Source organism: Alnus glutinosa, chromosome 12 (genome assembly GCF_958979055.1).
Source record: "Alnus glutinosa chromosome 12, dhAlnGlut1.1, whole genome shotgun sequence".
In the NCBI taxonomy this organism is placed as follows: Eukaryota; Viridiplantae; Streptophyta; class Magnoliopsida; order Fagales; family Betulaceae; genus Alnus; species Alnus glutinosa.
The window spans coordinates 23,284,999-23,302,189 of record NC_084897.1 but is presented as its reverse complement, the minus strand read 5'-3'; the positions used below and the strand labels follow the sequence as shown (position 1 = coordinate 23,302,189).

Here is a 17,191-nt window from a genome sequence, read left to right as displayed (position 1 = left end):
AATACAACCCTGCTTCCTTTGTTAAAACTTTTGCTTCTTTTTTTTTTTCAAAATAAAAATATTCACGAACAACCTAAACACAAAATACTTTAAAAATACAAAATTAATTTTCACATTTTTATCACATTATACCACTTTTTCAAACTAAATAAAATAATAATAATTAAAAAAAAATAACATAAAGAAGATTCCATTAATGTCGGTTTTTCTTGCATGCGTTTGGTATAGTAGGACCGTGACCGTACAAAAGCCTCAAGCTTGTAGATTTATGGAGTATAATAAAAAGGCGTTTTAGGGTATGCCATATCCATATGGCATGAGTTGTGGGACCTTCTACGAGGAATTGTGGGTAGCCGGATAGGCTGTGACGCAGGACGCTTGGTAAGTTGGTAGGGAATAGAAATTATAGGCTTTGGACTTTGGTACCCTATTCAATTTATAGGCTATGATTCTATACTCAACTGCCTCCAAACAAATATATATATATATATATATATATATATATATATATATAGATTGTAGGCCATTGGGCATTAATAAAGCTGAGTTAATTGGGCGGGTCTCACCTTCTTTTTCAATTTTTAATTCTTTATAATTTTGGATAGTTTTTAATCGGCTTCTGTCTTAAAAGTTTATAGGATTGTGTTATTTATCTTATACATTATTTTTTTTTAATTTTCTTTTTATCTACATTGAGCAAGTTGTTTCGAGGCTTATTATTGGATTCTCCGGCCATTTTTATGTGTTTGTTGTACTTCTAATATGTTTCTTGTTGTGTGTGTATATATATATATATATAAGTGTTTCTATATGAATCACTCCAAACTCAATTTTTCTCAACTACTTTATCACATTTATAAATTGTCTATTCTATTACATATGGGCCAAAGTTTTTGTCTAAATTAGATTGAGAAGATTTTCTCCAATACAGCCTATTAAAATGACATTGGTCCAAAATACATGTGATTTTCACAAACGTCTTAGTACAAAATTAAATAAGTTGATTCTCACTTGCATTTTGAACTCATGTCATCTTAATAGGCTGAGTTAAAACAAATTATTTCAATCTAGTTTGGTGAAAATTTTGGTCTTTGCAGGTTTTTTTTTTTTTCTTTCTTTTAGGTAGGTTGGGGATTCTTTTAATAAATCTAATTAAAATTTTGTATTCTTCAATTTACTTAATAAAAAATAAAGAGAAAAAAAAATGGTCAGCCTAGTACAATTTGTGGTTAGCATGAGAGGGGAAATAAGAAACAACAATTAAGATAGCTTATTCATAAAAAAAAAAAATTCCAGTAAAAAGTAATAACAATTTTAAATCATTCAGGGCCGTACAAAAAATCTGCCTACATAATAGCATTTAATTACACCCAAAACCAGTAACCAACCAAGAGTAGGTTTGAATTGTCCAAGTTGGACAACTAGAAGGAGCAGCCATTTATTTATATTCTTTGGTACAGGAATTGAACTGAGTCAAGAACTATCTAGAGTCTATTCATTGAATATGCTCTCCTCTCATGAAACTCAACATAAAAACTATTTAATTAGAAAGAAGGGAAAGGTTTTGGGGTCCGAAATATTTCACTGTTTACATATTGCTCGGAAACTGGCATTTAAAAAAAAAATAAAAAAGAAGTGAAATTAAAAAGGCTAAAACATAGGACAGTGACATTACAAATTTTTAAACTTCGAGATTATAATCGTAAAATCACTTATACTTTCGGGAGTGTAAGTAAATTTTTTTTGAAAAAACAAAAGGATAAGTCATTTAAAATATATCATATCAATTGATAAAAAATAGAGCATTACTAAAATATATATTTATATATATTAGGCCTGATTGGGGAATTAGGTCGGCTGACGATGAGATATTCATTATTCATATACTAGGCTGGGTTAGGTCGGCTGGCGATGAGATAGTCATATACTAGGCTGGGTTGGGCTGACCTTGGCCAGGAGGAAACCCAGGTCTCAAGCATTTAGTTCAGGTTTGACTATGGGCTTGGGGTTTGTTTGCAAAATATATATATATATATATATTTTAAAAAAAAAAAAAAAAACTCACTTTTATGTCATGGTTGTGAAACTGTTTTGCCTAAATTCTTGTTTATATTATCTAAGAGTTGCATATAAAAGAGGAAGAAAGGCAAGGGATTTTAGCAACAGAACTGAGTAAGTACACAGTAGTAGCATTTATAAACTCATTTCCAATTGTATTCAGTTTAGCATAGCTAAATCATCCTACTCCCCTACAAAATTTTGGGCAAACCTTTCTGTCTAAAGAAAGAATTTGGCCCAATGAAGCAGAGTTTTCATTACCGCCAACATCTATTTTCAATCTAGACAGGAGTGCAAGAAAAGTGGAAACTATCACCAGGTATTATGTGGTGGGAGACCTTTAGGGCTAATTCCTACTGCACCATCCATTTTGTAGCCACCCTCATCTTGTTTTTGAGCAATTTCTTCAGCTCCTGAACTGGCATCATCTTCCATTTCCTCCTCTTTTTCATCCTTAGCCGATCCTACCACAGCATCTTCAAGCTCTTCAGAAGCATCCTCTTCATTTACATAACCCCATCCAGGAATGATCTTTCCTTTTTGTCTTATTATATTGCCATCGTTGTAGAAACCCTGAGAACCTATGTTTATCAAATTTCTTCCAGAGTCTTCAGAGGTGATATTAGAATGCCAACCAAGACTCCCATTACCGGGGGCTCCCATATAAATGGTGGAAGCGCCCTTGATATTCATCCCCTTGGCTTGCTGAGACAGAATTGAATAGCCAGTTTTCAACTTCTTGACCTTTTCATCACTACTGTGCAATTCTGAAGAGGAGTTGAGACCAAATCCACCTTTTTGGACTCCAGTAAATTCCTGATGCACTGGATTGTGGAACGCAGGCATCATCAGATTGTTTCCATTGATCTCCATGTTGCCACTAGAGTGAGGTGCCACGATATTCGAGATCTCTCCAATGTTTTCTTGCTCCATAGTGGCAGTGGAGTGAGATGCTTTTTGTTTATCTTCCACCTTATTAAGGATAACTTTCTCAAAAATATGTGATTTACTCTCAGATTGAGCTCGGGCAGGTGGATGCTTTTTACCTCGAGCTCGGGGATGAGACTCACTTGGCGAAGTTAATGCATTGACTGATGATCTCTTTGGTCTCCCTCTCTTTGGTGGTTGCCCAGAAGAACCAAACCCAACAACTTGTGCAGTGGCCTCTTCCACTGTTGGTTTCAGAGCTGAGACTTCTGCTTCAAGCTTCACTAACCGGTTCTTGTAATCAGTGATTTCTGATTGCAAGAGATTAATTACATTCCATAGCTGAACATTCTCTGTCGACTGCAACCTCGCACCAGAAAATCCAGCTTGTTTACTCGTAATCAGAAAAATTATGAGATTATACTAAACATCATAGGAGTTGAAGAAAAAACCTCATACTTGAGCATCCCAGAGTTGTTGATGCTTCTGAGAAAGTTTTGCCGGAGGCCTGATTATTCCTCTTTGAAAGAATTGTCCAAGGGATGCTGCACAACTGGGCATTGGCGGAGGTTGTAAAGAAAATGAGCCATATGCTCCCGGAAAAGCATAAGTGCAAGGAGATTGTGATTGTTGTGCTTGACCCCACCAAGATGAGTGATCCCAAGGACCTGTAACCAGGAAAATCGCTTCCTTCATACATTCATATAATAGCGGCAATTAATTACTGCTGTTATTATTATGCTTATTCATTGGCCATTAAACAATTATCTGGAAAACTCTGCTGCATAAGCTGGACTAGTTCAAGAAGAAGCACTAATATTCTGTAAATTGCAAATCATTCCTGAACTGTTGACTATTAATCAACTGATTCCCATTCATATTCAATATGTGTGTGTGTGTGTGTGTGTGTGTGTGTAGAGTACAATTTACCCAAATCAAATAGTCAGATATGGTTTAAGATGTTAATAAAGCCAAACATATAGCATAAAAAATGACTGAAATTGCACATGTACCTGGAAAGCCCGGATACGTGTATCCAACTTGATAACAGAAATTGGGAATCTGGGGTTGGTTTTTTGATGAAGTTCCTCCTCCTAGAGCACCAGGAGCTTGCCAGCCAGTATCAGTAGTTCCAAGGGGAGCAAACGGCGGAATAGTGGGTGCATTCACTCCAGGCAATGGGTAAACCGGCCGCTGGGGCAGCCAAAATGGTACTGTTGGTTGAACAAAATGTGGTGGCTGTCCCTGCTGGTCCTGGTGGCCAGCGGGATTCTGTTGAAGATGTGATAATTGCTGCCATTGGTTTAGGATCATAGGTGATTCAGTGGGAATACAGGGTTTAGAAATTAAGGGGGACTGCTCCACAGCATGTTGAGCTGTGTATGGCCATTGTAGAACTGGTGGGTGCTGCTGATTAAGGGAAAGTGCATTGTCATACGAAGGGCTACCAGTTATGTTAGTCTTTGTCGCAAGAGCAACATTGGGTTGGCCTCGGTCTTCCTTGGTCTGTTCACGATCATACTCATTTTAATAGATTACATGAAGTAATATTAACTAATAAATCCTGTTCAATAAAGATATCTACATATGGGTTTCAAACATTTTCCAGTCACAGGAAAATATAAGCATGAAGCATCTTTTCAGTGTCCAAAATGTAAGTAAGATATTAATGCACTTCTAAACAATGGAATTGTGAGAAGAAGCTCCTCAACAGATATGATTTCTTTGTCTATAATAATCAGTGCTTAAATAAATGGATTACAAATAAATAGCATGCCATATACCATTTTCAATTCAGAAAGATGACAGAACCCTTGCAAGACAGCATTTTTCTAGATTTTGTTAGGGCAATTTATACTGCTGAATACCAAAACGCACAATGGGAAAAAAAGAAGAAGAAAGATTAGTCATTGTGTATCAAAATGGAGGGAAGATAGAACCAGAAAAGAAAATGTTTAGCAAAATCTGGGATTAAATCAGAAAAATAACAAACCCTTTTTCTGCAAACAAAGGAGGGGGAGAGAATGAAAAGAGTTTCATACCAAGAGGCCATTTGTCTCAGGTTCTTGACTAGCAGAGCAAGCAAGGGTTTGATCCTTCTTCCTCTTTTCCATGACCCAAAAAGACCAAAAACTTGCCCTTTATTTTGGTGGGCGAAGAGTGAAGTCACTGCTGTAGCTGTAATGCTATACTACCCATTTAGGTGAGAGAGTGGGAGTAGCGTTTAGGGCCTGGAAAAAGAGCTCCAATGTCTTATTTCAACCCCAGAGAATGTGACGGAATCTTTTGCAGCTTTTTCTTCTTTGCTGCAACCAGCTATATGATTTATCAGACCAACTACAAAAATTATAGCTCAAAAAACAAAACAAAATAGACACATACAAAGAAGATGAAGAAGAAGAAAAGCCAAATCCTAAGGCTCCCCCCGAGGAATGCGTCGACTGTTTGATTTGCTTCTGATGTTCAGGAGCGACACCTGTTAAAAAACAGTCCCACTAATGTGCTGCCCCATTTGCTGTCTCAGGGTTGCACGTCATACGGTCATTTGCATTAAATGCGTGCGAGATTTTTATATGGTAGCGATGATGTGGAGCACAATTTTATTTTCCGAATCTTTATATTTTTTGAAAAATGCCAGGAATGTTTAAACTTTTATTATAATTTTTTCATAAGCGTAGCAATCCTCTTTCTTTTTTTTTTTTCTTTTTTTTTTTTTTTTTAACAAAGAAGCATGTGCTCCTTACAAATCTGAAAGCCATGAGGCATTACAGAGATAGAATAAGAGGTACAAGACACCCCTACATCCAAAGTCAGAAATAAATCTGACAAAGCAGTTATCTACAACAATACACAAATATTACATGAATATCTCTTAAAGCTCCACACTTATAAATAAATTCAGAAAATATTTGTGCACTGCAAAGACACTGTGAAACAAGACAACTAGGGAATATACAATCAGCACAGAAAACACTCAAGACAAACAGAGCCACCGTCGGGGAGGAATTCCGTCGCCGGAGAGACGGCGCGTGGAGGCCACGCGCCATCCCCGAAAATATCTCTGCTCAAACCGACCACCAGCGAACACCGAACAGCACCGAACGCAGCCGAAAAAGCGGAACGTGGCCCACACGCGCGGCCCAAGGAGGAAACCTCCCATACGCGTGCAAGCCAACGTGGCAATCCATATTATTGAAAAAGCTCGGAGGTACTATTTAACCAATTTAAAAACTCACTCTACGGTTTATATTTCAAAAAATAGTAAGGGTTACTTGAATTGTTGTCGTCTTTTACATTTTAATAATTAACATATTTTAATAATTAACACGATTGAAATCAAATAATATATATATATATATATATGAAGTGAAAGAGGTGTGTAGGAGGAAAAAGATGTAGATAAAATAGTGACCATTTGTGAGGGAGGAGTATGTATAAGATTAATTTAATAATCATTTCAAAAATATGTAGGAGATGAGAAAAGAGGGACGGTGGGGGGAGCAAGAGTATGGAAAGGAACGTCTTGGTGCGTGGAAGACCACCCTCCTCTCTGTTTTGGTTGTCTGGTCAAAGTCCATTTTGTTCCGAACAGGATGCACAAACAAATTAGTCCTTTCCCCGATGCCTCTTATAATGTACCTGCACGTGTCCTTTGCGAGGAGATTAAGGTAGCCGGGAACCAATTGATTGAACGAAGTGGGTGGGAGTGGGTGGGTGGGATCAGGTTGCTTGCTTGAGGCTTCAAGCCAATCGTAAAAATGCCATGTTGTATGTCAAATCCAAAGCCCAATCTTAAGTCCAAAACGGTACAAGTAGAAAGTGCCCCATCAATCAATTTGGGCTCAAGACAGTAAGCTTCAATCCACCGATGTTGCCATGTTGCAGTCTGGTGATGTTTAGCCCACAGAGTTGTTATTGCCCCCATGCTTATCATAAGTGGAGGGTCCAACTACCGACAGCCCCCTTAAGAATAGTCACTTGCCGGAATCACTAGAAAGACTGACAGACAAGCCGAAGACTTATTGGGCCGACGGATGACAGGACCCCAAGAATCGCAACCCAAACGACCCAATAAGGACCTAGATACACCATTTCCCAAGTGTAACCTCCAGCAATAGATCGAGTGTCATGCCAAATCACTCGATTTTTGGAATTTGGATCTTCTCCATTTGAAATTGAGATATTTTCTCTATTTAGTATAAAAGTGAAGGTGTAATTTTTTCACATTCTATAAAAATATAAAAAGATAACTATACTTTCACTATTACACTAAATGGAGAGAATTCTCTCTGTTTCAAATGGAGAGATTTCTTGTCCCTCGATGTTGTGGGTGAGGAGAGCCCTACCTCTGAACATAAACTACTGTCCTAGGGAATTATAGCTTTTGAGGTATGACCCAGTTTTGTAGAAGTCAGTTTATGCATCTTGTCGTAGAAATGGAGTATATTCAATTTCGAGCTCTGATGTTCAGTTTACATTTTATAAAAGAAATTTGATTCATTCACTACACCATCACAACAAGTGCACAACAACTCCTCGCATGAGGGTGAGCTCCGGTGGGCTTGCAGAGAGTTTAAAAGCCACATGCCCCCGCCTGGGGTGATGAGGGGAAAATCCATCCAATAACCTTACGGGCGGGCAGGTATGACAGGTGGGCTAATTTTTAACCAGATGCTCAGTCTTACCGCCTAAATTTATTATCCCTATCAACAAAAATTAATGGAGGAGTGTTCTAAAGAGCTACCTGGTCAACCATATAGTGTTAAACATCCGTTACCAAATACCAACGTTCAAACGAAAGTAATTTCTCCAGCCAAAAAACAAAAAGGACAAACTACAGGAGACTAAATCAAGCATACTTCCCTTGGGCTCCAAGCCTCAAGAGATTCCACAGATACCAAAAATCAATAAAGGGAAACAGCAAATAAAACTCATAGCTTATAACAAAGGCCACATTCATATGATTAAAGTAGTAAACCAAACAACGAACATGGCTGTTTCACGCTAAGTGAAATAGCAAATAGAATCCAGGGCAACACGAAGAGCCAGCAGTTTGGAAAGGAAAAACACAAGTCAGCGTGAAACAGCAAATAGAATCCAGGGCAACAAGAAGAAGCCAACAGTTTGGAAAGGAAAAACACAAGTCAGCATCACCACAGAACTGAATCATTAGAATGCTTGACTACTAAACAAGCATTCTTTCTCAGTACTCCTCTCCCTCGTCACCTTCCTCATCATCACCTGCCTCAGCACCAACCTCCTCATAATCTTTCTCCAGGGCGGCAAGGTCCTCACGGGCCTCAGAGAATTCACCTTCCTCCATACCCTCACCAACATACCAGTGAACGAACGCCCTCTTTGCATACATAAGGTCAAACTTGTGGTCAATGCGTGAGAACACTTCAGCAACACTGGTGGAGTTTGAGATCATGCACACTGCCCTCTGAACCTTGGCTAGATCGCCGCCAGGAACAACAGTTGGTGGCTGGTAGTTGATACCACACTTGAATCCAGTAGGGCACCAGTCAACAAATTGGATGGTGCGCTTGGTCTTTATAGTGGCCACAGCTGCGTTGACATCCTTGGGCACCACATCTCCTCTGTACATCAGACAGCAAGCCATATACTTGCCGTGGCGAGGGTCGCACTTAGCCATCATGGATGAAGGCTCAAAAGCACTGTTGGTGATCTCTGCCACTGATAGCTGCTCATGGTAGGCCTTCTCAGCCGAGATGACAGGAGCATAAGATGAAAGCATGAAGTGAATCCTAGGGTATGGGACCAGGTTAGTTTGGAACTCAGTCACATCTACATTCAAGGCACCATCAAACCTCAGAGAGGCAGTTAGTGATGATATCACCTGAAACAAACAAAAAATGCATATTGGAACAAGCATTCCTATAATGAGAGAAAACAATTGTTGGATTCAAAGAGAAAGATGAGCAATACCTGAGAAACCAATCGGTTAAGATTAGTGTAGGTGGGGCGCTCAATGTCAAGGGAGCGCCTGCAGATATCATAGATGGCCTCATTGTCAAGCAGCACAGCAACGTCAGTATGTTCCAGAAGGGAGTGGGTAGAGAGGACACTATTGTAGGGCTCAACAACAGAGGTAGAAACCTGCGGCGAGGGATACACAGTGAACCCAAGCTTTGACTTTTTGCCATAGTCCACTGAAAGTCGCTCCAGTAGAAGGGAGCCAAGACCAGAACCAGTGCCCCCACCCACAGCATTGAAAACCAGGAACCCTTGCAGACCAGTGCAGTTGTCAGCAAGCTTTCGGATACGATCCAAGCAAATATCAACGATCTCTTTCCCAACTGAAACAAATGAGACATGTAAGCAGTTGATACGAAACAGGGATAAAAAAGTATAGAGGGAAAGATTAAGTGAGAAATCATTACTGGTGTAGTGGCCACGAGCAAAGTTGTTAGCTGCATCTTCCTTGCCACTGATAAGTTGTTCAGGGTGAAAGAGTTGCCGGTATGTTCCAGTCCTAACTTCATCAATGACGGTGGGCTCTAGATCCACAAAAACTGCACGGGGGACATGCTTCCCAGCACCAGTTTCACTAAAGAAGGTGTTGAAAGCATCATCACCACCCCCAACGGTCTTGTCACTTGGCATCTGGCCATCAGGCTGTGAAACAAAATAGAATTAAATAAAAGTCTCATCTAAGAATAAATGCAGATGCTAATAATTTAGGATGAATGAAAATCACATTTTTACAATTAGAAATCAGATCAAATGAAATCTATTGAAAACACTGCTCTCAAACATTGATAAAAAGAGCACGAATAAAGTTTCAGGAGATCAATCCACTTAGCAAGGAGTTAAAAAGAAGCATGGTATAATTCCATAAATGTTCTTTTATAAAGGCATTCAAGTCAGATTATACTTCTAAATTTTGTGAATACACTTGCATAATTGGATTCACCAAAATTTCCATGTTACTTTCAGATTGTCAAGCCTAAATTATTAAGGCCATGAATCTTAATCTTTTTGTTTTCTACTCTCAAGACAAATATATAAACAAACTACTCAAAATACAAAACACTCAAAACACAACAATTTTTTTATAAATATGTACTCTTCCCTTGTTGCAGTAATATTTTGACAAAACATGTGCCTAACATTTATAGATGTAATAGCTAACTCATGTTAATTTTTTTTTTTTTTTCAAAAAAAATAAAAAGAAAAGGAAAACCGTGTGGTCACCCTAAGTGGAGGAGGGGTGGCCGCACAGCCATCCTTGTGCTTGGGGGGGGGGATTGTCCTTTTTTTTTTCTTATTAATTTTTTCTATTATTTTTTTATAAGTAAGACAATATTTGTTTGGGTTTCTCAAAATAAAAAGGTATGTGATAATTGCTTTTTATCAAATGTGGACTCCACCCAAAAACATTAAAAAAAAGGTTTATAAATTTATATCAGAACACTTTTTTAAACCAAAAAACAATGGTGACAAACTGACTCTATTGTATCTTTTGTCTCATTTCCTCTAGAACAATCATTTTTTATTTATTATTATTATGGATCTAGTACCAGAAACATAATGCATAATCCTAGCATCAATGTCTATTCGTGAATGCTTTTATTTTTCCATTAATATACCATTTCATCTTAACAAGTTTAGTGTTCGTCAGATCTGTCACGATTTATACATTTTTATGCAAGAACAAGACATTAGTTGTAACAACTAGTTTCGTTGATTTGTTAATAGGTCACATTTTATTCTTGAAATGGCTTGGATAGGTATCAGTCTGGAATGCAGCAAAATAATTCCAGTAGATTCAAAGTCCTTACTAGATCTGAACAAACGTAGAAGAGAACCCCTAGATCAAGCAAAATGTCAACAAAATGTGTCACAAATCTGAGCATCTAACCCGGATCAGGCAAACATATATCAATTTGCATCACGTTAAGCACCAAAACTTAAGGGAGACGACTCAGAGAATCAGAAGAGTACCTGAATGCCGTGCTCGAGGCAGTAGAGTTCCCAGCACGCGTTGCCGACTTGAATGCCGGCCTGGCCGATGTGGATCGAGATGCACTCTCTCATTTTTGCTGAGAAACACTAAAGGAATCGACGAGATGAAGATGGATAAGAGAAACAAGAGAGATATGCGTTTATCAAGACGCCTCTCGTTTGCGACAAATGTGGTGTCTCTGAGAATGATTTCTCGCCTGTACATTTATTGCGACGGAGAGAATCGGAAGGAGTTTAACCGCGGTTAGCGAACCGTGGTTACGTACGGGTGCACGTGGTGAATCATCATTGGCCAGATTCAACCACCCTAAATTTAAACCGCGCTTTTGCCTTTTTGATGGTTATCCTTTGAATTGTCCGCGTCCGGGGCAAAAGAAAGGGAGAAATGCACACTTTTCAAAAACAATTTGTATAAACTTGATTATCAAATCATATCTCACAATTTTATTTAATAAATTATCACTTTATCATAAAAGTTTAATACATCATTTAAAGACCAAATTTTAATTAAAAAGTTTAGCATTTTTCAATGATAAATGTTTCATATACTTAAAATTTTATAAGTATAATTTTACTAAATGATATGAAATTTATTCATTAAAGATGATATAAACAATTAATAAAAATAAATGTTATGAATACCAATAAATAAACTCTACATCATTTTAATAAGACTTTTTTTTATAAAAATTTAAATAAATGTAAGATTTCTCTTTTTCAAATAAACGAGAGCCGTTGGATTAACAAAAAATGCGGCAAATGGCGTGACAATGTCGCTTGAATTGGGTGTATTGGACAATGGCCCAATAGAGACTAATGATGTATCTTGGTTACTACATTGCACGTGTCTGCCCCATCTAGATCCTGAAAGAAGAAAAATTCTTGTCTTTTTTTCGGGAAATGATTTGTGGGAGACAACAAACCGTCCCCCACTACCCCCTTTTTGATTTTTTAATCAAAAGATGTCCTTTGATGTGACATATTTTGATCTTTTTGATTAAAAAATTAATAAAGGGGTGATAGGGGACGGCTGTATCATCTCGCCTCTTTTTCTTCTTCTTCTTCTTCTTCTTCTTCTTCTTCTTCTTTTTTTAAGGTACAATATTCATTCAATAAGAGTAAGGTTACAAATATGAAAGCAGAGGGGTGGACACCCTAACAATAAACCCAAATCTAATAAAGCAGTACCAAAGTGAATGGTAACCAGTGAGGGAATGATGAATTTTCAGTTACAGATAAATTAAAAAGGTTTCAGTCCTATCTACCTTGAACAAAGCCAACTAACCAAGGCTTGGTCCACATAAGGCGGATAAAAGTTCAAACAAGCAATAAACAAGGGCATGACCTGTGCAAAGGCCTTCAACCTTGTCCAATACAACCATACACTAATTTGAATATGGAAGAAACAACCTTTTTGCAGGGGTGAAACATGCACTACTAAAATCAGAACAAAATCTCTAGAGAATAGGTATCTTACGGAGACCGAAACCCAACCGCATATTAAAACAGAAATACAAAAAAAATACAAATATTATGAAAACATAACGAAAACTCATCGCTAATCATCATTGAAGGCTAAACCACTACATGGAACTAGCAGAGATGGTTGTTGGTGGTGGAGATCAGCGCACATGGCGTCGGGCTTTGGCGCGTGGGGTGCACGCTCTGGCACATGAGTACCAGATAGTGAAGTGACTGATGGTGGATTGAAGAGGAGAGAACCGAAAAACCAATGGAATGAAACGTGTGGTGAAAAGACCTCCTGAAATTAGTAGATCTAAGGTGAAAAATTTCATATCTAAAAACTTTAAGATATCTGTGGGTAGCTGGCCATGAGCGGCAAGTAGCGCACCAACTTAGTCCTGCTGTTGAAGTTAACTCAACCTAAATCTACATATGAATTTGTACTAATCTCAAAAGGGCAAATCTGTTCTATTTATTGTGACTAATAAAATCATGATGCAGTATATATATTTTTTTACACGAGAAATGCTAAGATTATTTTAAAAGAGAAAAAAGGATTTCGGGTACATTGCAAGTGATATTATGTTTTGAGTTCTATTCCAGGTTAATTCCTTTACGGGTGTTGGTTTGAGTTCGATCCAAAGTTAATTCCTTTATGGGCAGGGGAGATTTTCCCGTTAATGGATTTCTAGTTGGGTGTTGAGTTTTTTTAATATAATTTTTTAGTTTTGCTTGTTTATGTTTGGCTTTTTGCATGTACTTGCTTTTGTAAGCTCCATCTGATCGTCTTATTTTTGAGAGATTGCCTTTACGTGAATACTGTTGATACAGTTTTCGGTATAATGACGTGGGAGGTAATAAACTCTGAATATTGGAACAATAGGGCTGAATTCACCGAGATTGGTTGTTCTTCTTGGATTATGAAATGGCTTCCGACACTTGCAAAATAACAAGGACACTTGAATTCTCTGGTGATCCTCTTCCGATGCTTAAGATAGTTTTTTGTATTAGGTGAAAACTTTTTTCGTATATTTTGTTCAGGGGCTGAAATATACTTCTTGACTTGGTACCTATAAATATCTTGAAACAACTGCTAGGTAAGGTGATTCCGAATTTTCTGGAATTCTTGCCACCTCCGTATGAACAATGTTCGAGTAAGCTTCAAATAGTGACTTCCAATATGATTTGACATTGGCAATATACAGGAGTCAAATTTAGGAATGTTGTAATCATGGATTTCACAGGGTTTGGTCACCTAACTGTCTGTTGTTCTGACAACCCCGTAATCCTTGTCTACCAAGGATCTATGGGGTTGTTTGTCAAGGAACAATATATTATAGTACTGTTCATGTACTCTTTTTTTTTTTTTTTTTTTTTTCATTTTTTTATACTTTTCACTACTAATCAACATCAAAACATTTCCACTTTTTTCCACTTTTTTATATCACATCAATAATTTTTTATTACTATTCAAATAAAAAAATTCACTACAATACAAAACTTTTTCACTTTTTTATACAAATTATTTTTATTTTATATCACATCATCACTTTTTACTAATTTCAAAAACTAACAACCCACTACTCTTGTTCTGTAACGTCACTTGTCAATCAAGCCCATAATTCCTGACTAATAGTCGGTTTAGATGGTCCTTAATTATACTTGTACCCAACTCTTCTAAAATCTCGGGTGCTCCTTCTTACACTGCCTTAACTATCGGGAATGATAATTCCAACAAATACTTTTTGTTATCATTGGGCCTTCAATAAATTCTTACTTATTCAAAACAAGTCTAAAAAAAAAAAAAATTGAAATTTGTTGTAGATCTGCAGGGCAAACTTTTGTGTACAGAGAATCAAAACTTTGATAATCCACATGCACTAATTCCCTTGTAGTATCATATATATATATATATATATATATATATATATATATATATATATATATATATATATATATATATATATATATATATATATATATATATATAATAGAAGAATCAGTAAGAGGAATGCATAATATTCAGACAAGTGGCATCTTAAAATACAGACAAATGTCCATTAAATGTTAAACGGTGAGTTTAACTTAAACATTTATTTTGCCTATAAAAAAAAAAAACACGGCTGTTTTAAAAACTGAAGCGGTTATTCCTTACAACATTTAAAGGCAAAAAGGCTCATAGCAGTTACATAACCACTCTATAAAGCATCATAGCAGTTACAAAACCACTCTATACAACGAAAAACTGTTTGCTTCCCATTGCTATCTTACTATCTTAGCATCTGATCTAACAAAAGGTACAAAAGGTACTCTCTCTGTTTGTATATTGTGAGTTTTCTTTGTTTGTAGATTATGAGGATCATTTGTATTTCAAGATTATATGATTATTTATTTTTATTTACTTAATTTGTAATTTGTTGCGTTCTTGCATATGATTTTTTGTAATTATCTTTGTTACCAAATCAAGTATTCTAGCGAATTCATAGCCATTCGTTCATCTTCTTCCTACTGTCTTTTTTGAAAACACATTGTAGAACGACAGAAAAATGTTGTTGAGGTTTAATTGCAGTTCTTATTTCAGAACAAAATATCAAAATTACATAACAAAAAAATAAGCATCTACAACCGGAGAAAAAAAAAAGGGAAAGGAAAACAAAAAAAAAAGACTAAGATAAATGATACTCACTTACTGTCATCTTAAATTTCACATGAGACTGTAACAATATAATTAAAGCTCATGTTTCTACATCTCCCCCCAAAGAAAATTGCAATATAGAACTTCTATAACAATCTTGAAGTTTTCCTCTTTCTCTTTTTCTCTTTTTCTCATCTCTGTCTCTCGGGTACCTACTCTGTGTGTGTGTGTCGGTGAAGAAAAGAATAGAAGAGAGAAAGGTGCAGATAAGAAAGAAAAGAGTAGAAGAGGAAAAGAGAAGATAAGTAAGAGAAAGTAACTGAAGGTAAAAGTGAGTGCGTGAGGAAAAGAGAAGATAAGTAAGAGAAAGTAACTGAAGGTAAAAGTGAGTGCGTGAGGAAAAGAGAAGATAAGTAAGAGAAAGTAACTGAAGGTAAAAGTGAGTGCGTGTGCGTCAGATGGGTGTGTGTGGTGGAAAATACATAGATGTGTGGGTTTGTCATTCATCTGTGTATAATTGTAAATTGTCTAGGTGTTTAAAAATAGAAAAGAAACCAGAACAAAAGATTAAAAAAAAATTGTCTAGGTGTTTAAAAATAGAAAAGAAACCAGAACAAAAGATTAAAAAAAAAAAAAAAATTGTTGTTGAGCAAGTGTACATAGGACCTTTGTTTCTATGTACGTGTCTCAAAAAGAAAAGAATAAGTGTGTGTTTGATTAGGTGGGTAAAGGATAATAATGGATAAAAAGATAAAGAAAGAGAAATAATAAATGGAATAAAGGGAAAAGCATTTAAAAAAAAGAACCAAATCTCAAACCAAAAAATTTGCACCACATTTGTATAGACACGTGGTTTATAGAATGATTGTTTGTCTCTACCCTTATCTCTAAAATATATGTTTATTATTTGAGAAGTTTCATTAAAGCATATGCCCATTTCAGAGGAAATAATAATAATAATAATAATAATAATAATAAAATAATTGATAAATTTATCATATCATGTTTAAAATGTTCTCACATTTTTTTTTTCCCTTAAATGCTAATTTCACCTTCTCAATAATGTCTTCTAAATTAATGTTTAAAAATACTAATTATTTTTCCCGGTACTTAATTTTTAGTCAAATCACCATATTATTGATAATGCCTTTTGAATTAATGTTTAAAAATACTAAATATAGGTGATCTTTCCAATTCTCTCTCAAAATAGTCTGCAAGATACGTTAAGCTCATCCTATTATCCTCTCAAATTAAGGTAAGTTCCCTCGATTTGTTTTGTAACATTATTTTGCCATTGTAAATAAATTGCAATACACACGAAGGTATGTTCCCAATATATATTTCTTGCTACATCACTATTGTAATTCATAAATTGAATTGTTAGATACTTATATTATACTCTTAACCATTGAATTTTTAAATTATTCTCTTAAGTAATAAATAATATTATATGTTCTGCTTGAGTTTCATGAAGTAAATGATATTCTGTAAAAAAAAAATGTGATTTCATTTTTTCCTGTAGAAAATATTACAGTAGGGAAAAAATGGAAAACACAAGACTCGCACGACGTAGAAGATAGATGCTTTTGCATGAAAAAGGAAAACGGGGACGTATGAGTAATTACAATAGCATTCAAACAATAGCTTCAACTGGTGAAATTACAAGAGATGATGGAACCATCAATATCTCAGAAAATGAAGATATTCCAAGTAAATTACTTAACTACAGTTATTTATTAAAAGAATATTAAGAAATCAGCCATAAAACTAAACTAAACTAATTAGAAAACTACTTTCTTCTTTTCCCTATTTGATACAGGAAAATTTACTGAACCTTGGAATTTTGGCCCACCTTCGTACGTATGCAACTATTGTAGTGCAATAGTATGGTATAAAGAGAGAACAATAAAATCTAGAAGGCCTGCTAATCCTAAATTTAGTCTGTGTTGTATGGATGGCGAGGTGCAGTTGCCTTTGCTTAAGAAACCACCTGCTACTCTTCAAGAATTGCTAAATCCAACTGGAGACCAGCGTCCAACAAATTTCAAGGCACAAATTAGAAGTTATAATGCCATGTTTGGTATGACATCAATGGGTGGAAAAGTGGATCATAGAATT

General features: G+C 36.1%; 2 protein-coding genes across 3 annotated transcripts; both read right to left on the bottom strand.

Moving 5' to 3' along the window:
• Window positions 1–2,154: 2,154 nt before the first annotated feature.
• LOC133851907 (uncharacterized) lies at window positions 2,155–5,462 on the bottom strand. 2 transcript variants are annotated; one of them, XM_062288534.1, is made up of 5 exons: window positions 5,368–5,462; window positions 5,028–5,291; window positions 3,999–4,491; window positions 3,445–3,653; window positions 2,155–3,345 (listed from the first exon to the last, which is right to left on the bottom strand). In XM_062288534.1, the coding sequence occupies exons 2-5, from the start codon at window positions 5,097–5,099 to the stop codon at window positions 2,371–2,373; spliced, it is 1,749 nt and encodes a 582-aa protein (XP_062144518.1). In that variant the 5' UTR covers window positions 5,100–5,291; window positions 5,368–5,462; the 3' UTR covers window positions 2,155–2,370. The 2 variants fall into 2 exon arrangements, with proteins under 2 accessions (XP_062144518.1, XP_062144517.1); XM_062288533.1 differs by having other exon boundaries at window positions 5,028–5,301; window positions 5,368–5,444.
• Window positions 5,463–7,923: 2,461 nt separating this feature from the next.
• Window positions 7,924–11,168, bottom strand: LOC133851251 (tubulin alpha-1 chain). The gene is made up of 4 exons (XM_062287582.1): window positions 10,954–11,168; window positions 9,390–9,624; window positions 8,935–9,305; window positions 7,924–8,845 (listed from the first exon to the last, which is right to left on the bottom strand). The coding sequence occupies exons 1-4, from the start codon at window positions 11,044–11,046 to the stop codon at window positions 8,189–8,191; spliced, it is 1,356 nt and encodes a 451-aa protein (XP_062143566.1). The 5' UTR covers window positions 11,047–11,168; the 3' UTR covers window positions 7,924–8,188.
• Between the last annotated feature and the right edge of the window lie 6,023 nt (window positions 11,169–17,191).

What these genes read in the sequence shown, in the direction of transcription:
- LOC133851251 (XM_062287582.1), bottom strand. Translation starts at nt 11,046, where the DNA reads ATGAGAGAGTGCATCTCGATCCACATCGGCCAGGCCGGCATTCAAGTC. An exon ending in GCCTCGAGCACGGCATTCAG is followed by an intron (nt 9,625 to 10,953) that starts GTACTCTTCTGA and finishes TTTGTTTCACAG; the next exon opens with CCTGATGGCCAGATGCCAAG. An exon ending in TGCTCGTGGCCACTACACCA is followed by an intron (nt 9,306 to 9,389) that starts GTAATGATTTCT and finishes CATTTGTTTCAG; the next exon opens with TTGGGAAAGAGATCGTTGAT.
- LOC133851907 (XM_062288534.1), bottom strand. Translation starts at nt 5,099, where the DNA reads ATGGAAAAGAGGAAGAAGGATCAAACCCTTGCTTGCTCTGCTAGTCAA. An exon ending in CTGAGACAAATGGCCTCTTG is followed by an intron (nt 4,492 to 5,027) that starts GTATGAAACTCT and finishes GATCGTGAACAG; the next exon opens with ACCAAGGAAGACCGAGGCCA. An exon ending in CACGTATCCGGGCTTTCCAG is followed by an intron (nt 3,654 to 3,998) that starts GTACATGTGCAA and finishes TCCTGGTTACAG; the next exon opens with GTCCTTGGGATCACTCATCT.